This window comes from Vipera ursinii (genome assembly GCF_947247035.1).
Source record: "Vipera ursinii genome assembly, chromosome: Z".
In the NCBI taxonomy this organism is placed as follows: Eukaryota; Metazoa; Chordata; class Lepidosauria; order Squamata; family Viperidae; genus Vipera; species Vipera ursinii.
Window position 1 is genome coordinate 101,245,759 of NC_139517.1, and position 23,596 is coordinate 101,269,354.

Genomic DNA, 23,596 nt, shown 5'->3' on the forward strand with positions numbered 1-23,596 from the left:
GATCCAAAAGAATCAATTGCCTTTCAGTAAACCAGTATTTTATTGCACACAGCTAATTACTGAATACAAAAAGCCATCTATGGCAGCCATTTTGTGATAGCATCCGAAGCATAACTTCAAACTCTGTCTTTGATTTAAACCTAAAATATTTGAATCTCTTCAACACATGTGATGTACACTTTCTTCTCATATTAAACATTTTCATACTTCAGAGGATAATCTTTGCCCTAATACTTGCCAAAACACTGGTCCAAGCTCATCCAGGTGGCTTCATACTTAAGATGGGACCAGAACTCATGGTCTCTTGGCTTCTAGTCAGATGCCTTAACCACTAGACCAAAATGGCTGTCAAAGAAATGTCTTCTGATCAATAAAGAAATCAGAGCTGCTTGGTGTATCCTGTGGGAAGAGGTGATGGCCGAAGGCACCAATCTGCCTTTTGGAAAACCAGTAATTTATTGCACACAGCTAATTACTGAATACAAAAAGCCATTCATGATAGTCATTTTGTGAGAGCATCCAAGGCATAACTTCAAAGTCTATCTTTCATTTAAACCTAACATTTTTGAATCTCTTCAACTTATGTGATATACACTTGCTTCTCATATTAAACATGTTCCTACTATAGAGGATAAATATAAATGGATATATTTTGTTGGTAACAAGAAGGCATAGAATAATAGGAAGCATGTAGCACTTCCTAGACCACTAAAATTATGAAGTTCAGGATAATTTTAATTTGTTACATTCCTTTTTTAACCGTTAAGTTCTATAGCCCTATAATGCGCTGACAGACATTTCAAAAACCTCCTGCAAATGATTCATCCAGATTTCTGGAAAGAGTAATGGAGTACTTCTACATCTACTTATCAGGTAGAAAAGAAAGAGGAAAATGAAGCATAAAAGGCACAGATAATGTTTGCAAAGGTATCTTTCTAGATCAGAAGTCCCCAACCTTTTGGGCACCAGGGACTGGTTATGTGGACAAAGATTTTCCACGAACCAGAGGGGGCGTGGTTTTGTGTGCTGCCTGCATCCCATGGATGGGGCTTTGCTTGCTTGTGCGGCCCTGTTGCTAGCATGCTGCGGCCTGGTACTGGTCCATGGATCGGGGGTTGTGGACCCCTGTTCTAGATGTTTTAGTTCTGGATCCATTCAACACTGGAATGTCACAACAAAAAATATATTCCAGCCAGACTGAGATCCTTGAGAAAATATTGGAATATGGCATGATTTAAGGGTCCTTAGAATATTGCATGATTTAATGGTCTTCAGAATTTCTAAATTTAAAATTTCTTCTTGTTTTTTTAAAAAACCTGGGAGTGGGAGGAATCATTTGGAGACACTACGAACATCTTGGCACTTGTGGCCAACATATTGCCAATCTGCAAAAAAAAAAAAAAAACAACTACTTCAAGCCATAGAATTTCACTTACCTCACATCACTTAATTCATAATAGATGTTTCTGCTCTCATCCTTGATATATATTGCCACACTGGGAGATTCCAACATTTTCATTGTCAGTTGTTGGGGAAAGGCACTTACAAAGAGGGCACGAATAGTGTCTGTGCTTGTAATCTCATTGGGCATCCTTAGCTGTTTAGTTTCATCTCCATACTGAAGATATAAAACCCCTAGGAGCAAAAGAAAACAGTAAGAAATAAAAGTGTTTGTTACCATGAACAAAGGAGAGTTTTAAGCTGCAGACTAGATGCACACACTCATATATATTCTTTCAATTCAATTTTGGGGAAAAAAGAATTCTCTGGGTTACTCATTATATTTTGTCAAATCATACTAAATTGTAAAGGAATATTTTATCCTGTACTCCTTTTTTGTTGTTAGTTGCGAAGTCGTGTCCAACCCATCGCGACCCCATGGACAATGTTCCTCCAGGCCTTCCTGTCCTCTACCATCTTCTGGAGTCCATTTAAGCTCACTCCTACTGCTTCAGTGACTCCATCCAGCCACCCCTGTACTCCTTTACAACAGTTTTACTACAAGGTCCCAAAATTCACTATTTGCTGCAAACTCTGCAGTTTTATAAAGAAGTTTTTACACTCTGTAAACCAATACATTTCTCCAATTTACATTCTAAAAGTGATGGAAGAGATGATGCTATTTATATCTCAATCCTGAGCACGTGTAAAACTATTAATGTATAGGTAATCCTCAACTTACAACAGTTCATTTAGTGACTGTTTGAAGTTACAACAGCACTGAAAAAAGTGACTCATATGACGGTTGCAGTGTCCTGTGGTCATGTGATCACCTTTTGTGACCTTCTGACAAGCAAAGTCAATGGGGGAGGCAGATTCACTTAACAACCGTGCTACTAACTTAACAACTTGCCACAATTGTTCACTTAACAATTGTGACATGAAAGGTCATAAAATGGGACAAAATTCACAACAACTGTCTTGCTTAGCAACACAAATTTTGGGCGCAATAGTAGTCATAAGTAGAGGATGGCTTGTATTGACCCTCAGGATCTGTAGGCTGTTCAAGTTTGGATGAAATGGAATAGACTTTGACTGAGTCACTATGGCTGCTTGGACTCCCAGGATGGACTCTCCCTTGTGGATATTGTGGTCTTGGATGAGGTTTCATTTTCCCAGTCAAGAGTGGTATGCAATTTGGGGGTCCCTCTGGACTTATAGTTACTGCTCAAAACATAGTTGTGGCCAGAAGGACTTTTGCAAGTGTTCATATAATGCATCACTTTTGCCCTTTCCTAGAGTGGGAGGCTCCAGAATTCTTCACGATTGGAATAATGCAATCATGAAGTGTCTCATACCCAGGTCATTTCATGATTGGATAATTGCAATCCATTGCATATAAAGCTGCCTTTGAACACCACCCAGAAGCTACAGTTGGTTCAAAATGAAGCATCACAAGCAGTAATGGATATCTCCAGGTGTGTCTATGTGTCACCACTGCTATGGGAGCCACACTGGCTGCCAGTCAGTTTCTGAGTACAATTCAAGATTTTAGTTATTTTCTATAAAGCCCTATATGGCTCCGGACTTGAGTATCTGAGTGATTGCTTCCTTCCAATCATTTCTACCTGCTCAATACATATCAGCATAGTGGCTGTGCCCCAGGTCCCCTTCCTTAAACGCATGCACACATGCACACGAAACAGCATCCACCCAGTGACAAGGATGGTGCCATTTCTCTTTGGGTTCTAGAAAATGTTGAAAACCTGGCTTTGATCCCAGGCCTAGGGTTGATGTTTATGATTTAAGGTCCCTGTTTTGTTTTGTTGATTTTATAGTTTAGATATTTTTAGATCATGATTTAATGCTTTAATGTGACGGTAAGGGCTTTCTCCAAGTCCCATACATAATCTATTACCTGTGCAAGCAGTGAAGCAGAGAGCAGTATGAAAGTGAGAAAAATACAGTATCATGACATAATTTGCTGAAAGGCAAACTGAGAAACTGTCTACAGACAAATATCTGCATATCCAAAGATAATACAGCATCCTTTACTGAGGACATTGTAGAAAAGCAGAATATAATGATTAACACTTCCTGTAAAGTTGGATAAATTCCTTCACTGGTGGCAATTATTCTTGCCATCCTCAGCATTAACTTTTCCAGAGACAATTTCAGAACTGTTTTTGAGGTCACCTTCATGATCTTTGTGGTAGTTCTAATCCAAACTTTAAGCATTACTTGCCATTAGTTGTTCTCACCTAATTATAGGTATTCCATACAGTTTAAGACAAGACAAGGAACAGAAATCTATAATATTTTTGTCTTCACATACTCTGTTAGCACTATCCTCTGTATTTATGGTTTTTAAAAAATCCCAACGTCAATTCCAAATTACTATGGCAACATGCTTTTATCTGGAATAAAGATGTGTATACTGTTGCTGTAATGTTCACTGGGTTTGAAATTAAGCACATGTTTAAACTGAAGTAATCACCCTATAAAAATGAGTTTGGGTTGGGGGTAAAAAAAATAATTCTATTTTACCAATATAAACCCTACTACAGTAAGTCAAATCTTATTCCTAAATTTATGACCATAGAATTACAATGTTAAGTTTGCTCTTAGATCTCTGCATTTCTTACTAAACTAAACTATATTGTGGCATACAGTTTTCTACATGCACAATATATGGTAAATTCCCAATATGCTACTTTCTTAAACATCAAAAAGTCTTATCAAGTTTTGAGGATTAGTTGTAAGTCCCTTTCTTCAGCACTATCATAACTTTGAACAGTCACTGAACAAAAACTCATAACTTGAGGATTACCTGTATTATAAAAAAGAATATCACTGAATAATGTTCATGTTCTTTCAACAAATTACCATTAGTAACCTCATTGATTTTCATTGTAATAGGAATTCTTTGGGAATATATATTTTACTTTAAGTCAGCTTAGATGTCCCTGTGTGATGGGTAACGGGTTCTTGTGTCCTTACCCGGAGAAAAACCACTTTTACCCAAATTGGGGTTAATTTACTGAGGCTTGGGAAGCACTATGCTAGGATGTCAACCTTTTCAGCCAATAAATAATGCAGGATAGGAAATTGGTGTCCCAGAACATCCACAGGACACCAGGTTGGGAATACAGACTTTGATGTTATGGAGGAATATATTGTCTATACTCCTTGACGCAAGCCACCAAGGAGAACAGGAGACATTTGTAAAAGCATCTTGATGTTGGTGATCTGAGGCACAACTCTAGCCAAAGGAGTTTAGAAATCAGGTAATATTTCTCCAAAAATGTGCCAGACTCACTGAACAGGCCTATAAGGGAGTTTTATGATGTGATCCTATTGCTCCTGCTAAAACCTATACAGTGCTCATAAGACAGGGGTAGGCAACTTCGGCTCTTTTATGACTCATGGACTTCAACTCCCAGAATTCCTGAGTCAGCATAGCTGACTCAGGAATTCTGGGAGTTGAAGTCCATGAGTCATAAAAGAGCCGAGGTTGCCTACCCTTGTCATAAGACATACCAGATGTACCAATCAGTTTAATTAAGTCAGGCCATTATAACTGCCTTTTTATACAGGAGCTTCTGGGCACACTGCTAAACAATGTTCATTAACATTGCCTACATAATTTATGTTTACCAAGGAAGTAATGCCAAACGGTATTTTAGCTCTGTCTATTGCCTTCTTTTCAGGTGCATTGTCAAGATATCTGCTTATATACAATGGAAGAACAGATTAAAGCAACAGACAAATGTGATTACACAGGTTTATTTGGGACTGTGTACATTTCATACTTCCCCTGAGGACACATTCCCCAAAATAGACACATAAGCATAATCAATGGTGCATAAACCATTTTTAAAAAATCAGTAGCACCAGTCTAAATACTGATTATGTTGGAAAAAGTATTTCAGTCGTGCAAAACATTTACTCAGAGATAAGGTATATTTCATTTTAAATCCTATTCATCTAAAGAAGATGATACAGGAGGTTTATGAAAAAAATAAACAAGAAAAATGTGGCCACATTTGTGCTAGGTAGTTTCCTGGGAGTCTTTTGTTTCAAATCAGTAATTAAAGCTCATTGTTTGGGCCTGTTTTCTTGAAGACCTGCCAGTATTGGCTTTAAATATAATTAACTAGGACTTTCATGCGTCAAGAAGTCAACAGAAAGGACAGATGTGACATAGCAGAAGCTGTTTGTAATAAAACTCCATGGGAGAAAATAAGACCACCATAGTAGCAATGGGGCAAAGATATGAATTGATAAAATCAGTCAGAAAGTATATAGATCATGGATAACCGTGATATTAAATCACTGTGTATGATTTAAACACTCTAAAAACTATTTCTGATACTATAGTACAGCCTTCCCCAATCTTGGCATCTTCCATAAATACATAAGTTCAACTCCCCACCTAGCTTAGCATGGATGTGGCTGAGAATTCTGGATGTTGTGCTACTTGAAACATCACGAGATTGTTATAATCTTACAAAAAATAGAAAGGATGATCTCCCTTAAGACTGGAGTCTTGGTGGTGGGGTCACACAGCTATCACTTTTACATTCCTTGTGCTAGACCAGGGGTATCAAACTCGCAATGTCACATGACATGTCGTGACGTATCACGACTTTTTTGCCATTGCTGGCAATGGGGTGGGTGTGGTTTCACCATGGCGCATCCGGCCTGTGGGCCAGCAGTTTGACAACCTGTGCAAGAGTTTTTGAGTGCTTTCCCCCTGACAGAAATCAGGACTTCAACATATCAATAAACCTCGATTTACAACTGGTTGCTTTGAGACTGTTTAAAGTTGCAAGGAGTATACCTGGGGGCTATTCACAACCCAGATTCAAAGTTTAAATGGTCAGCTCTTCCCCCCTCCATGGTCATGCTTTTGGTTCTGTGAAATAAAGTTCCTCATTTCTGGTATGTAACATTAATAATCCGTTCTTTTCTTTTATCCCATTTATATGTTCCACACATCTGAGAGTCACTTTGGAAACATTTTGTTCAGTTTATTGACTTTTTCAAATTGCTTTTGGAGATATACTATAATGTTGACATTTTTTCATACAGAAATAATAAAATCAACAATTCTAAGCAGAAAAAAACCACTTTTTAAATCATTATAGAAAAGAAAAGATGAGCCAAGCATAACAGATAAAATTTAGATTAAAAGTCTGCCCTCAAATCTACTCAAACCCAAAGATTAAGGGTTGTGTTAATTTTATCCAGATGTATCTCTCTAACTGGTAAATAAGTGTGTTGACAGTAAACTTGATCCCATCTCAGAAGAATTTGACTCCTCATTTGAGATGCTCTTCAAAGTGAAAAGGAACACCATTCAAAATACATTCAAGACTTTGCACGATAAGCAAAAGTATTGATGAGTGACAGAAGAGATGCCTGTCATGTGGGCTGAAATCAACATTATCAACTCTGGTTACAAAGCCATAGTTCTTGGAATGACATTGGTTTATAACCCAAAGTCATGAGCTGCCATTTCAGGTGTTTCTGTACAGTCTCAGTATAGGCATATCTGTATACCCGAACAAGTATAAATATTTAATTTTAAATGTTTCATTAATGAGTGGAGATTTTTTAAAAATTTTAATCAAAGATACCTAGAGAGAGAAAAAATCAAAAATACAAAAAATAGTAAAAAATAAAGAAAAAAACTGTGCATACACACACACACACACACACATACACAGATATACATACATACACAAATATGCCATATATATAAAGTCAATGGCGTTGAATAGTAGCATGAGATATGAAGGGACAATATTGTTCTCTTATTGTTCAAAGTAGTCATATGGCAGTGAAAATATTTGCTGGGGTAGACAGTCAAACTGAAGTTTGAGAGAATCTTCCAGTAGAGCTTCTAGCTATGGTAAATTGAGGTGGACTCTTAGAAAAACTAAAGAAATAGATCCTTCAAACTCCTCACTTTACACATTCAAATAAATATTGGCCTTAACAGTTTTATAGTAGGGTAGGAGGTAATGGTGATGGCTTCCAATAGCCACATATACAAATGTTACTTAAAGATATTAGACAACCAGTCTAACTAGGAAACAAATATTACCTTCTCCTGTAAAAGTATTTTTTAAAAAATTAAATAGCATCTGTCAGTTGCCCATAAATTAACATTTGGAGGAGGGAATGAAGAAAGGAAAAAACACAGAGAGGTCAGACATCATTTATCTTTTTGGCCCAGGCAAAGTCAGCAAAGAGCCTGCAGGGCATGGGTGATAACTAGTTGAAGGTTAACAAAATCTGGGGCAATTTTTCCAACTCCTAGGCTCCTCATGCTATAGAATTATACTAATAACAATAATACTAACAACAATAAGTGATGCCATATGTTGACTTCACTGTGCGGCTTGCATAGTCTGAGGAGAATGAGAACTGTCAGAGATTCAACCACAGAAGACAGGTTTCATGAGAGGATCCAGATGAAGAATGTGTTTCCCATAACAACTGTGTTTGGGCTATCCTAATGGCCCCAAGAGGATAGGCTATAACACAGACAAGTGCCACAATAAGGAAGGAACATCCTCTGGGTCTCACCAGATGAGATTGTTTAGTAGAAACAGCCCAGAGCATGCCATCCTCTTGGAATCTGTGGGACAGGCAAAAATAATCAGAGATGAATAATTCAGCAAATAATTGATTCTATATCAGGAAAGGCTTTGTAGGGGAATTGAACCTGAAAATTGATTGGGAGCCAATTAATTAAAGAAAAGGAGTGTTAAAATGAATTACAATGGTGTGCATGTAATTATGCTACTGGATTCTGAACCTCTGAAAGATCTTAAAGGGCACCTTAAAGCTGAATTCATTGCAGAAACCTAAGCAGAAATTGACCCAAGACATGAGTAATCTTCAGGAAAACTTCTCAGTCAAGGAACAAAGGCAATTGAAGCCTAAGTTAAATTCGTGCAAAGATTTTCCTGGCCACAATTGCTACCTGCTCCTTAAGCAGTGGCCAAGAGGCTTAAGAACCAAAAGAAAATGACAAGAGTCCCCAGATTGTGCATCAGCTCTATCCAGAAATGAATTATCCTATCTACAACTAACGATGCAGTACCTGCAGATTTGGGATGTCCTAAAATCCACAAACACCTGATGTCAGAGTTAAGCTGAAATCTGTGCTTCCACTCTCCAGATCTTATAGCCTCCAGACATGAAGAAAGAACCTTGACAGCATCACTTGATTTGTTAGAGATAATGCTGTAGATATATATCTGATTGTTATCAGCATGTTGATGATAATTAACCCTCTGGCCCCAAATGATCTTATCTAGTAGCTTCATGTAGAAGTTAAAAAAAGACTTGGGACAGAATTGAGACCTCTTCTCTCCCAATATCAGATGAAACTGTCCTCAAAGGAAGGACACTACAACATCATGCCCATACTCTCAACTCTCTTGGCCAGTCCACAAGGATATTTTTTATGATTAATGGCATCAGACGCCATTAAGAGATTAATAGGGGCTGGGCTGGACAAACCATCCCTATACTGATCTCTCCAGAGATCATTAGCAAGTGCAGTCAGTGGTTCTCATTATTACATCCAATTGTGAAACCAAGGGTCCAATTAATCTATTTTCTACAAATTCAGGATGTTCTGAAGTGGTAACTTATTTTTTCAATAACCTTTTGTATATTATGAAACAATACTGTCAAGGTAGAATTAGAGCAATTATGGAAGGAGCCATTGAGTAGAATTGGCAGGGAAGCCCAAAACATATCAGAATCAAATTAGCATACTAGAATGTAAGTCTAATAATAAACATAACCTTTCAAATATGAAGATAACATCCAGAGCTTATAAAATTAAAGTCCATAGTTCAGCCAGTGATGAAATCAAGTTCTTCATAATTCTACCAGCCTCTGAATATGACACAGGCATTATTTAAAACACACTGGATAAAATAATTGGCATCTCACTTGATTTTAATTACTAGTACTGGCATATGGCCCAAATAAACTTAAAATGCACAATTAACTAAATTCTGCAATTAGAACAAAGTCCTTAGGGTAATGTACATGATACATACATATTTGTCCATTTTTTTATAAGTCGTCATTACAATTGGAACTTCATAAGAATTTCTGTTGTTAAGCATCGTGATTGTAACACGTGACCATCTCACAAAGCAATAGCAATCCCTGTAACCCAAGTTGCTAACATTAATTGAATCCCACAGTTGGTGGATCAAAGTAAATGGGGAAGCCAGCAGGAAGTGAAAATCCCAGGCAAACAGGAAGATAAGTGGCTGCTGCTGGATGGGGGACAGAGTGAGGGAGTACACTGGTTTAAGGTGAGGGTCAGGGGGAATGTATGAGGATTTGTGAGAAGTGCTATGTGAGTCAAGAAGGTTACATGAGACTGTTCTTGGTTTCCATTCGGGGCATATATTTCTACAATCACTACTTTCCTATGGTTTATTTCTACCTCAACTATCAATATTCTACCTTCTCTATCTTTATAAATTTCTTTAGCTACCAATTTCTCATTCACATATAATACCACCCCCCTCTTTTTTTGTTGATCTAATGATACAAATATATTTCCTAATTTTGGTTGATCTAACAGGTATTTCTGTTGTTCTTTTATATGAACTTCCTGAATTGCAATTATATCTAATTTTTGACGAATAAGTTTGTTAAAGATTTTCCATCTTTTCATTGGCGAGTTTAAACCATTAATATTCAGTGACAAAATCCTGCATTCATCTCCCTTTATTTTACTTATATCTGGGTCTTGTGCTTCTCATTGTGCAGATCTCTCTTGTTTCTTTGTCTCTGCCTTCATATTTCTCTGTAGTCTCTCCAGATTTATTTCCTCTATCCTCTGTTCCTAGTACCTTCCGTACTATAGCCATCTCTCTTGCATCCCTTTCTCTTATGTCCCCTCCATCTTGGTCTTCTACTTCATCTTCATTATTAAAGTGGAGCTTATAAAAATATTCTGCCTTGTCTATCGAGTCTAATCTATACCTTCTATCTTGCCATGTGAGTAGAATGCCTTCTGGAGTTAGCCATCTAAAGTTCACATTATATCTAATCAATTTCGATGTCAAAATTGGTAGCCTCGTCTCAAATCCCTCATTCTTTTAGGTATTTGTATGAGAATTGTTATTTGTTGTCCTCCATAGTCTAGCGGCTCCTGTCTTGATCTATGTAGTAATTCATCCCGGGTCGATTTTTTAATCTCACATGTACTTCTTTCGGAAGATTATGTCTCCTCGCATAGTTAGTTTGGACCCTATACGTCTCATCAATTTCCACCAACATTTCATCTTTTCCCATGCCTAATGCCTTCGCCATTAAGTCTGCCATCATGTCCGGCAGCTCTTCACCTTTTTTTCCCCTTAACGTTTTGAAAACGCAGATAGTGGGCGGCTTTCTCTGCTACCAGAAAGATCAGTTGTTTCGAGCTCTCTGTTCGCCCGGATTAGTGTTTCACTTAAGTCCTCTACTTTCTTCTCCTCCTTCTCCATTCTTACTTCCATTTCCTGTAATCTTTGCTCCTTTTTTATTAATTGTTGTTGAATCCCCTCAAATTTACCATCAATCGCTTTTAGTTTTTCCTTGAGCTCACCAGTATCATTTCTTACTTGGCCTATCTCTTTCTTCATCTCTTCATGATTCTTAGTCATTGCTTCTTGCATATTTTGCAGAAGGGCTTGTAAATCTTTAAAGGAGTTTGACCTTTCCCTTTGTAGCATGTCATCAATAGACTTCTGATTAGAAGGGCTTGAAGACATCCCTAAGCCCTGTGGCGCTGCCCTCTTTCCTGCACTAATCTTTGTTAAGTTCGGTCTGCTTGTCATATTTAACCAGATTTTTATAAAAAATACTCTTTATGGGGTATTTCCACCTTCTTTCCCCCCCTCTATCTCCCTCCATTACTACCTCCTCTTCTATTTCCTAATTTGGGGGAGATATATCAAAATCAACAGCCACCCTGTCCTCTATCTCTAATCTGTTGTGGCTCTTATGATATTAATAAATCTGACCAAACCCTTAAGACATTACTCCATTAATACCACTCTTTACAAATACTTAATTCCTTTAACCTTAAATAAACCTTTATCGATATATCAATCAATCAATCAATCAATATATATATATATATATATATATATATATATATATATATATATATATATATATATATATATATAAAACAATCAAGTGATTAATTCCTTAGCTAATTGATTATTTCAATTCTATCCAATCGCAGGAATATAGTTATTCCACGAATATGGCAAGCAGTCAGTGATATTTATGTGAGTCTTTTTATCTATATTTATATATCGCCTTTATCTTCCTGTCCCATCAAAGTCACTTTCCTTTTAATTATAAATTTCCAACTCCGAATTTGTGGCTCCTTTTATATCTTTTTCTTCAGCCAATAGCCAGTAATTGTCTCACTATCAAAACTGCAGCCCTAAGGTTGCTGTGTCACTTTCTCCATCTTGGATCCGTTATACTCCCATGGCTTATAAATCAAAGCTTCAAAGTCTGTCCAAACTATTCACTTTCCTTCTACTTATAGTCCACACTCGTTTTCTCAAGAGTTCAGTCTCCAGGACTCAAAAACTTATCTTTTCCCGTTACCTTTCTATCCATTCGCCTGATCTCACGGCTAGTTTACTTCCTGGCTTCCTCTTCTTGTTGCTCTCGCCTGTCGCCTTATCTCTCGTCGCTTCTCTCGACACTCGCTCGCTCTCGGTAAGGCTCCCTCTTCTAGCCAGCGTCTCTTTCAAAAGCGCTCCCTTTCACTTTTTAAATGTAAAAATCTTGGAATTACTTTTCGTCAGCTCCGTTCCACCGTTGTTCCACTAAGTCGATGCTAGTTCCGTCCCTCTGTCAGATCTTCGTGTTGGCCATTACTGGCCTCCTTCTCCCCGGTCCGCTTGCATTGGGTTTTTCTCCGGATCCCCAGCACAGGCCGCCGCTCATGTAGGTTCTCCAGGATGCCCAAAACTTTGGCTGTCGGACCTCCTATGGTTCCGAGGAGCCCCCGCAGACACTGGGTAAGAGGTTGTGTGATATACAGAAGCCCATTCACACAGCCACCCACTCTGACAGCTGGATGTGTGAGAAATGTGCAGGCTATATGAGAGATACCACAAAGGTCAGGGTGACATAGAGATACTTGAAGGGCTAACAGATACAAGCTGAGAGGGCTGAGGAGGGTGCAAAGGTGGGAGAGAATTACCGCACTGATTTTCTGGGAAAGCTGGCAGGAAAGGTGGCAAATGGTGATCACATGATCGTGAGGTGCTTCTCAACTAGTCATAAGTGCAAATGGATTGTCAAACACTGAGACTGCGATCATGTGATCACAGGTTGCTGGGACAGCTGTAACTCCAAGCATCAATCAGAATCATCATTCATTCAGCACCTTTATAAGTTCATACAGTCACTAGAAAAATGGTCATAAGTCAAGACCAGTATTCAAAGTGTTATATTGTTCATGGAGCAAAACAAGACCAAACCAGGACCAACTACCTTAATTTTATATCTGATCATACATCTATCAGGATATTTAATCATCAGGTTCCTAAATGGCTGCACATCTCTTTTCTGTAATATGCAGTCCTAGTGTGAGTAGGACAACTACTACAGAATTATTCTATATAAGAGGCCATGTCAGATAACTAATTCCAAACTTGCAAATTGTGCTTTCAGTCGTACATTCTTCAGTTTGGAATCCTTCAGATAAATTAGTCTCCGGCAATCATAATTCCCAGGCATTCCAACACATGAGAAGGGCCACAGGCATAAGCAGGCTAATGTAATAACTAAAGTGGATTAATTACTTCAAAATATATGGAAGAACAGCCTGTCTTTTATTCTCAATCTGCCTTGGCTTTGGAGAAATCAGTTAAGTGTTTGAATTACAATTTTTTTAAGACTGTTTAAGAAAGTCTGTTATATATCAGATATCAAAGCAGTCTTTGGGGGAAAAATGGCCCAGGACTGCTAGCATAATAAATAAACCACTACATTCACAGTTTATGAGCAAATCTGTGATTAATGACCCACGCATCTAATTTTATCCTACATTGCACATTGGGATCTGGGATCCTGCTGGACAGAAGCAACATTATGACAGTAACCTTTTGCCTGCCTCAGCAATTGGTATTCACTGCCTTATATAGAAAACAGCCTGGTTGTAGTATTTTGCCTCCTCCTTGAGTAGCTAATTGTAAGCATTGATTCCAAACCAATTAAATTGCAAGATGCTGTTCAAGGCAAAAGGGATGTCCTGAGCTGGGAACTAATAAAGTTCCTGGCTCAACAAGTCTTGTCTAAAAGAAGAGAGAATACTTCTGTAACTCATGGGGCATGGAGCTCAGGGACCTGCATTAGAACATCTGATAAATGTCCCTCCCTTCTCTGGCAATAAATGCATGTACAAAATAAATTAAAAATTTACTCTCTATCCTGCAGTTTGAAGCAGATTTAGCCGATATCTAAACAGCATAGATACCTTCTCATTGCAATCCATCCACAATACTTTTTTGTGCTTGTAGGAAGTTCTCTACTTACAACCACAATTAGGACCAGAATTTCATTTGGTGGTTATTAAGAGAGTCAAGCCCAATTTTATGACCTTTTTTGCCATGGTTGTTAAACAAATCATTGCAGTAATTAAATTTATGGAATTGTTAGAATATGCAACAATTGAACAATGTTCAAGACAACCCAGAGATGTGGAATATAGCAGAGTGCAAAACACAAATATCAATGAAATATCATTTTAGAATCACTTGGGTATAAATTTAACATTAAGATAATTTTGACCAAAACCCCACCTTAATTTCAGGCCTATTGGGCACCTATAATTCTTTCCCAATAGAAGGTGAAAGATTTAGTTATTTGGAGATGTGATATTCAAAAATGCAATATTGGTTCTTAATACATAGCTTGGTGTTAGATGTTTCCCTCCTGGAGAGAAGTTATTTCACACAGTAATTTTATTCTGGAACATTTATTTGTAGATACTCAATGTTATCAAAGGTCTGTAAAGTTAACAGGAAGAAAAAAAATGGATACTGCAAAGTTTTATGATTAAATAAAAAGACATCATTGGAAGGAAAGCCAATATTTGAAGAACATCTTTCTATATTTACATACTGTAAACTTTCACCCTTGGGAGCTCTAAACATTTGCACTGCACATGGAATTTTATCTTTAATTTTCCACTGCTTTCTTATTACATACACTCAGTTAAAGGGCAATAATGTAACTGCAGTGCTAGTCATGGATATATGTGTAAGATACACTTTAATACACATTAGCTTTAAGTTTCTGGTTTGGACTCTCCTGTTTTTATATTTGCATACAAATTTAAAATAATTTGTATTAAAAAAAGAATTTACTTATTTTTAGGGAAAGGTAACTGGAAAGTTGAATTCATATAACTTGATTAAATTTAAGGATTTTAACAGAGCCAAACTATATCAAGAACATACAAACTACTTCATGCCTGTTCTGGATGATTTACTTCTAGGAAAGTAGCAATCACTTCCATAATGACCAAATTGAAACATTCTACAACAATATTCAATTTTCCATACAACTAATTTTTTACATGCAGAAGATGCTCAGCTGATCTCAGAAAAATGTTGCCTCTGGTCTCAGAAGAATTTTCCATCTTGGAATGGGACAAAGTTCACCAGGGTGATGGCTCAAAGATTAAAACTTCCCTGGACTTCCGGTGGTGACGCGATGCCAAAGACAGCCGTCTCTGGGCTGCCCGCTCCGCAGCTGTGTTTTTTCCACCGTAAACAGCGCTGATCAGCTGTTTAGATGGATTTGAAGCCCCCTCCTCGGGAGAAGAGGAGGGGGTGAGGCCCCACGTAGGGGTTGAGCTCTCCGTGGCCGCCTGAGCTGAGAGTTTGGGCGGCTGAAGGATTGAGCCCCCCCGAAGCCTGGGTTGCTCCGAGCTGCGCAGCATCTCTGCTCTGTGATTTTTGGAGCAGAGCCAGGCGTTAGCAACCACCCCTGCCAAAAGGAAATACTTTTGAGTATCAAGATGCAGGCAGAGCAGTACAGGAGGTCAAGGTGATGTGGACTTTTAGCTTTACTCTCTAGCTCAATGGATTTTATAGCTTTAAAGTGAAAGTGCGCAATAAGTGAAAGTGGGGAAAGATGGCGGCCAAGACTTCTAAAGCTCTTCGGAGTGCGGGGTCTTCCCCGGTGCAACAGACCTCGTTGCAAGCTTTGCTTCCTCCTGCATTTCCTCCGGCACTGACGCTTAAGGATTTACAAGATTCCCTTGAAAAGCATTCACGGTTAATGTCTGATATGATGGATGAAAAGTTGAAAAAGCTGGAGGAGAAATTGGAGAAGAAGATGGAAGAGAAGTTTAGAGCAATGAGGGTAGACATGTTGTCTATGATTGAAAGTGTAGCTGAATGTGTGCAACAACTGGGTGAAAAAGTGGAGGATCTCAGTCAAAAGAACTCTATATTAGAAGCAAAGGTATTAGAGAATGAAAATATAAGGGACAAAATGGACGGAGAATTGAGCCTTGTTCAGTACCAACAGATGCAGTATGCTATTAGAATTAGGGGTTTAAAGGAGAATTCTAAAGAAGATTTAAAGCAGCTGATCTCTGAGGCTTTGGAACTGGTATTGGGCCAGCCAGCATCTGAAATTGAGGGAAGTATGAATAAAAAATTTTGTGTAAATTCATGGATTGCAAGACAGAGGAAGTTACCCAGAGATGTGGTGGTCTATTTTACAAAGAGAGTAATTAGAGATGAAGTCATTCAAGCTGCTTATGATACTAAATTGGTAGTTGCTGAGCAAGACGTTTTGGTTTTAAAAGAGATTCCTCCAAAGATTTTAAGGAGAAGGAAAGATTTTGCATTTCTTGTACAGGAACTTAAGAAATGTGATGTCAAGTTTAGATGGGAGATTCCAGTTGGACTGGTGGTGATGCACGAAGGTAAAAGACATCGTTTGGTTACTGTGGCCCAGGCACGTGATTTTTATAGTAATGTGTTAAAAGCAACCCCCCTATCACTTCTGGAAGCTGCAAAGGGACATGGCGAGGGAAAGCCTCAAGATGTTGCAGATAGACAGACAGAGGAGAACGGTGCTGGAGGGGATCAAGTTACAGCCTCATCGGATGCTGCTGGAGAGCAGAGGATGACGCGTGCCACCCTAAGACGAGTGAGACGAGAGCAAGAGCAAGACAAGCAGAAAGTTACGGAACCTCCAAAGCGTACTTATAGTGAAGCTGTGGGAAGGGCGCAGTCCAAAGAAGATACAGGGGTCATTTCAGATGTGCTCCAAAAGCTTTGGAGCATCAAGATTGGTGACTAAATCTCTAATTTAGAATGTCAATGGATTAAATTCATCATAGAGGAGAAAGAAAGTTTTTCAATATTTAAAACAATTTAAGACTGATGCTATTTGTTTGCAAGAAACATATATTAGGGTTATGGACTAAAAGTATTTATAGAATTTAAGATTGGGTACGCAAGCTCCTAATCAATAACAAGTTGATTTTTCTTAACTTACTACATATAAAGGTTACTTAATTGGATTATAAATTTTTTAAATTTTTTATTTTATTTTCATTGGAGATTGGAATGGTGTCCTAGACGTATAGATGGATGATCTGGAACTGTGAGACATTTGCTGTGATATATGCAAGACCTATTTTTGATCATAGTTCAGTTTGGTTGGAGATTAATAAGGTTAATAGAGATAGGCGCTTTTGGCGTGTAATTGAGAATTTGTTTAGAATTTAGAGAAATGTGGGAGAATGTAAATAGTAGATGAAAATTTTTTTTTCTTCTTTGAAATTAATATGAATAAGGATTGGGATTAAGAAATTTTATTTAGTATTTGAGTAAAGTTCCTTTTCTGTTATCTTTCTTTTTTTTTCTTATCTGTAATAGTAATATTGTTTGTAATCATTTTACATGAGCTAGAGGGTGATAGAATTAATAGTTTATTGTGATAGCATATGGATGCTTATGTTTGTTTTTCTTTTTTATACCCTGTATTTAGCTCTGGGAAGTCGGGGGGGAGGAGGGAATGGGGGAGAGGGAGAGGGAGGGTTAGATAGGGGTGGGGGAGGGGGGATTAAAGTTAAAATGTACTGTAAAACTTTTTAAATAAAAAAAAGATTAAAACTTCCCTTAGATCTATTTGTACCTGTCTCTTCTTCATTGTATATCATATATTATATATCATATATTCAAACTAGTACCATAGAGCTGTACACTCGGACCTACTGAGGAAATTGTAATGCATAACCTTGAGCAGATTCCTGCGTATAATGTCTTACCTAGAGATCTTTCTTTTGTTTGATTTGTTGTCCTCACAACCGGAAGACTCGCTCGAGTACGACTTCCCCTTGAAAAAGGAGAAAGGGCTTCGGCTTCTGACATGACTTCCGAGGAGTCAACAGATACCTCTGACAAATATTCAGCTTGATCCCCCAGGTTGGGCTGTGGACTTTGAGAAAGCTTTGGGCTCCTTGTCTGTGAAATAAAAACAGAGAGCAAACACTTTTTAGTAATGTTAAAAGACTTGCCTGAGGGAAGATGATTTCTACCCCCCCCCCTCTCTCTCTCAAGAGAAAATACTGGTCCAGTTGGTCAATGCTTAAGGTGACTCCCATGTACGCTATTTATAGTGTCCGTCCCAGGGTATTCCATTAAGATTTTTTTATTACTGTACACACAAATACATAAAAGTAATATTTGACAGGCAACTAAGGATACAATTTTATATGTCGCATGGATGGCAATTCCATTTCATGATGGAACAATTGTTCAACTATTATTAGTATTGTAATAACAGATAGATATCTACAAAATAAAACTGACATGCCATGATTTAAAGAGTTACCTTTCTAAGTGCTTTTAAATCTGCTTTCAGTAATTGATATGAGAAGATTATTTAGTAACTCCAGTATTAGCTCTTAAAAGGTAAAGGTTCCCCCGCACATGTGTGCTAGTCGTTTCCGGCTCTAGGGGCCGGTGCTCATCTCCGTTTCAAAGCCGAAGAGAGGACGTCTCCGTGGTCATGTGGCCGGCATGGACTGGACGCCAAAGGCGCACGGAACGCTGTTACATTCCCAACGTAGTGGTCCCTATTTTTCTACTTGCATTTTTATGTGCTTTCGAACTGCTACGTTGGCAGAAGCTGGGACGAGTAACAGGCGCTCACTCTGCTATGTGGCCAAACTGCCGATCTTCTGATCGACAAGCTCAGCGTCCTAACCCACTGAGCCACCGCTCAGTGAGAAGATTATTTAGTAACTTACAGTTCAGTAAAAGGATAAAAAAGGTTTATTTCCAATTATGAATGTAGCTGATTACACCACTGGGCTCCATTTACCTCCTCCCAAACAGAATTTACATATTTATTAAAATGATGAATTTCAGACCTAATATAGGCTCTGAAAGGACCTGAGGAGACCAAGCCAGAAACGACAACTATGTCCTATGAGAAAAAGGCTTGAAGCAGCTGAGTTTATTTGGCCTACAATAGCAAACATTAAGAGGTACAAGAGATAGACAGTGTCTTTACACAGTGGAAGAATGGCCAAAGAAGAGGGTAGAACCAAAACAGATGAAGGGAAAATTGATGAAAAGGAAGTAGGTTTTGGTTGAATCTCAGATGCAACTATGTAATTGTAAGAATTATTCATGAATGGATCAAATGGCTACAGGAGAGTGAGGATTCCAATTTACTATTGATGTTTAACTTTGGACAACCATATCCCAGATAAATTATTGTTCAGCCTCTGGCGCTGGTGTCCTACATTGAATCCAAGGGAGCCTTGGTGGAGCAGTGGGCTAATGCCTCCTTAAGTAACACCAGCTGCCTGCAATTAGTGCAGGTTCGAGTCCCACCAGGCTCAAGGTTGACTCAGCCTTCCATCCTTCTGAGGTAGGTAAAATGAGGACCCAGATTGTTGGGGGCAATTAAGCTGACTTTGTAATAATGCCGCTTGGGAGCTGTGTGAAAGCCCTAATAAGCAGGCATATACATAGAATAAAGGCTACTGCTAAGCTTGTAAGCCACCCTGAGTCTTCGGAGAAGGGCGGGATATAAATGGAATTAAAATAAAATAAAAATTAAATAAAACACAGAGCATATCTTAAATCCCTTTGGACCTGTATTGCTTTTCCATCATCATCATTGCATAGGGGTATAATCGTTAGATAAGCAAATGGTAAAACCTGTGTTACTTTAAATCTAGACTTAGCAAATGTTAAGGTGTTAAATGCCAAAGATGCTTTTTTTTCCCCAAAAGGCAACTACACTTTCTTGAAGTTAACAAGAAAGTCCTGTTGCCTTTTGGAAAAAAAGAAGAAGCACCTTTAAGACAACCATGACTTGGATAACTGAGAATGTCTATAGAGTTGTTAAAGTTAAGTTGCTAAAGTACTACTATGTGGCAGTTGGGGAGACTGAACATGTATGTACAAGTAGTCCTCAACTTATAACCATTTGTTAAGAGACCGTTCAAAGTTACAACAGCACTGAAAATGCCATTTTATAACCATTTTCCACACTTAGGGCCATTGCAGAATCCCCATGGTCATGTGATCAAAATTCAGACACTTGGCAATTGGCATATATTTATGATGGTTGCACTGTCCCAAGGTCAGGTGCTCACTTTTTGTGATTTTCCGACAAGCAAAGTTGGGGAAGCCAGATTCATTCATCAACCATGTTAATAATTTAACAACGGCAGTGATTCACTTAACAACAGTGGCAAAAGAGTAATAAACCAGGTGAAGCTCACTTAACAACAGTCTTAGCAAGAGAAATTTTGGGCTCAATTGTGGTCATAAGTTGGGGACTACCTGTACTTCCTATGGATTCAGCTATAATGCCAACTGAGCCTATCCAAAAGAGGCACTGGATGGGTTAGCACAGGGGTAGGCAACCTCGGCACTTTTATGACTCATGGACTTCAACTCCCAGAATTCCTGAGTCAGCTGACTCAGGAATTCTGGGAGTTGAAGTCCATGAGTCATAAAAGAGCCAAGGTTGCCTACCCCTGAGTTAGCATGACCAATTCCAGGGTTGCAATTGGAGAATGAATGTATTTCAGGATGTGAACACTGAAGGATGAGCAAATATTTGAAATACAAACTGCTTCAATCTCAAACTGCCCTGTTGCAAAACAGTTAATAGGAGCTATCTCTAACATTTTGGACTGTTTTAAAATCTTTTCCAACAAAGAATAGGGTGCTCTGAATTTGAAATGTTTTGCACATTATTAAATGCCTCCAAGAGTGATTCTTCTTGCATATATGTATGTTTTCATTTATTAGATTTATGTACTATATTCAGAATCTCAAAGCCATATACAGTATGTATCACTTCTCCTATTTTCTTCCACAATAATCCCAAGAAGTTAAATCAGGCTGAGAGAGGAGGACTACCCAAATTCACTCAAGGAGACTCTATGGTTAAGGACAAGAGTGTGTATCTTCCCACACCTTAATCATTATACAACTTGGAATAATGATTACTCAGCTTAAAAAAGAATGAATAGTGGAGTATCATTTATAAGCAATATGACTAAAGAGAATAAACAAAATTGAACTTTACTCAATAGACCCAATGCTTTTGCCACCTAACTTTAAAGCATACCGTTTCACATTACAAAGCATATCATTTGTAAATTCCAAGTGCTATAGTCTCTCTGATTCTGGATGATATAATATTGGAGATAATTGATTTAGATATTATTATTATTATTATTATTATTATTATTATTATTATTAACCTGAAATAAACAATGTTATCAAACTATTTCCCCATTTTTTTTGATTTCTTATTTTCTCTAGTTCATATGTTAAACACCCATACCGAATACCAACCCAAACAATGCATCCCTTCTGATTTGCAGCCTCCCTTGTGCATTACCCAAGACTTTGAATTCATTTCCCTTTTTCTTGATTAATGTCTATATTTAAAAGATTATAAAACACTGTTTAGATAAAGTTAGGATTTTAAAAAAGAAAGAGAACCATACTGCTGATATCTGCCCTTTCCCCTAACATTTTGCTTTAATGGAAAGAGGTTAGCTTGCTGCACAAATGGCACAGATCAAATTATACTCCTTCAGTGACCTTGCCTGAATTAGCAACTTTTGCCTTTTATTCAATTTTCATTAGGTTGCCAAAGTGCTTCAGTCTTCTTCCCGTTGCCAACTTGATTTCTCATAACATTCAGTACCTTTGAAATACTGAAGAAAGGCTCCAATTTCTAAAGACTTCCAAAATTTGCATCATTATGTTAAGTATTATTAAAGGCCTATAATGACAATATTATTAGCAGAATATTGTGATTCTTTTAAGAGTGTACTGTGTAAAATTTTAAAATTTTATAGGATTCCGTAAGAGAGCAAACCTCACCCCCCACAAAAAAAAATCACTTAAACATGGTCAATTTTATATCACTAGGGATTTGCCTCTTAAGAGGATTTTTTTCTTCTAAACTAGCTCCTTTGAAAATCTAACATCCCCACTTTCAGCCCCAATGATTCTGCATGCTAGCATGCAGATTGCTTCTGACAATGCAGAGGCATGTTTTGAAATGTTTTATGGCATTGATTATAAATAGACTATGACACTGTAAACAATCTATTGTGGGTTCATGTATGTTAATATCCATAGAAGTGACAAAATACTCTCTTTCATTTCTTTCATCTTTGTAAGTGAGAAGATCACATCTATAAAAGCCTCCATTATTTTGAATGTTGTAATACTTTTCTGTGCAATCTAAACCCTCCTTAAATGATAAAATATAATAATATTGCTATCTGTACTATTTTCTCCATACTGAAAATTAATAGAAGCAGGAAAATGAATTTATTTAGATCACTTATAGGATTAAAGCAAATCCAGCATTTAGTAGTGGGTTGGACTAGATAATTTCAAAGTTGCCTTCTATGATTCTAAGAAAAGATTCAAATTTTACTTCTATAGTGCTGCTAACTGACTCAAAATTAGATTCCTGTTAGCTGTTTTCAAGCTAACATAAGATTCCAGAGAAAATATCATTGATCTCTTGAACTGTTATAAATCTACACTCTGCCTTCTCTCTTAATTAGAATTTAAACTGATGAAAAAATGATTACCGTAATTTCCAGACAAATGAATATATTTGTTGTTTCATTTAAAGGGATGTGAATACTGGAGTAGAAAATCTGACTGTAGACTTATACAAAAGACACAAATTTAATTCAGCTGTTCTTAATCACAAGCAGCTGAAAGTTGCACATTATCTGCTGTTCTTGTTAACCCCTATTAGATACAATTTAGCTTTCCTAATCAATTATCCATTCCTGTGTGAATTCTAATTATTTCCCCAATGGTTAACAAGCTACAGTGGTTAATATTAAACATTAAACGTCTAAGCAATTTACAATCTACTTTTGAAAATGAGTCTAATGCATGAGTTTGTATCCGAGAAACTTACTAGGTGACATGTCATCTGAAAAACTAGGTGACATGTGATTTTGCTTGCTCACTGTTCTTCCTTTAAAAAAACAGATGTGAATGGATGAGAATCTGGATTAGAAAACAATGGCAATTAGTTAGTTGCTCATCACACAAAAATTGTATTTCTGCTAACCTATTGCAGGAAGTAACACTTTCAGCATGATTTTAAGTTGGAAATAAAACTGTTGTCCTAATTTTGTTACTTATGGCCTACATCCCAATCCACACTAGTCCTCCCAAACTGCTTTCTGCTAAATTCAAAAGGTGGCTACTTCAAAAAAAAAAAAGCCAACATTTTAAAAATGCAATTTGGTGTTGATCGTTACTGATATAAACGAGACCAGAAAATCAGAAATTTTTAATACCAAAAACAAAATGGCCTAAAGACTTTATGTGTTTGCTTGCATGCAGTATAAGGTATGGACAGAGAGATGATTGTAGAATCATAATGCATTTTTACAGCACTTACTCCACAAAATTACATATTCAAAGAGGATATTTCCTGATATAGGGTATCTCACCATTTCCCTCTTTTATAAATGTTAGAAATGAGAGGAATCAGCAACAAAAGGTTACTTAATTAAGCTATCTGAGCTGAAATTTAACAA

General features: G+C 37.5%; 1 protein-coding gene across 8 annotated transcripts in view; it reads right to left on the minus strand.

The window, feature by feature from the left end:
* The window catches only part of KIAA1217, a 232,825-nt gene that overhangs the window by 127,981 nt on the left and 81,248 nt on the right, over window positions 1–23,596 (minus strand). For all 8 annotated transcript variants that reach the window (XM_083376374.1, XM_083376368.1, XM_083376370.1 and 5 more), the window contains exons 2-3: window positions 17,801–17,996; window positions 1,437–1,635 (exon numbers count right to left, since the gene is read on the minus strand). In XM_083376374.1, coding sequence (XP_083232500.1) covers window positions 1,437–1,635; window positions 17,801–17,996 — 395 coding nt within the window. The remainder of the gene's footprint in view (window positions 1–1,436; window positions 1,636–17,800; window positions 17,997–23,596) is intronic.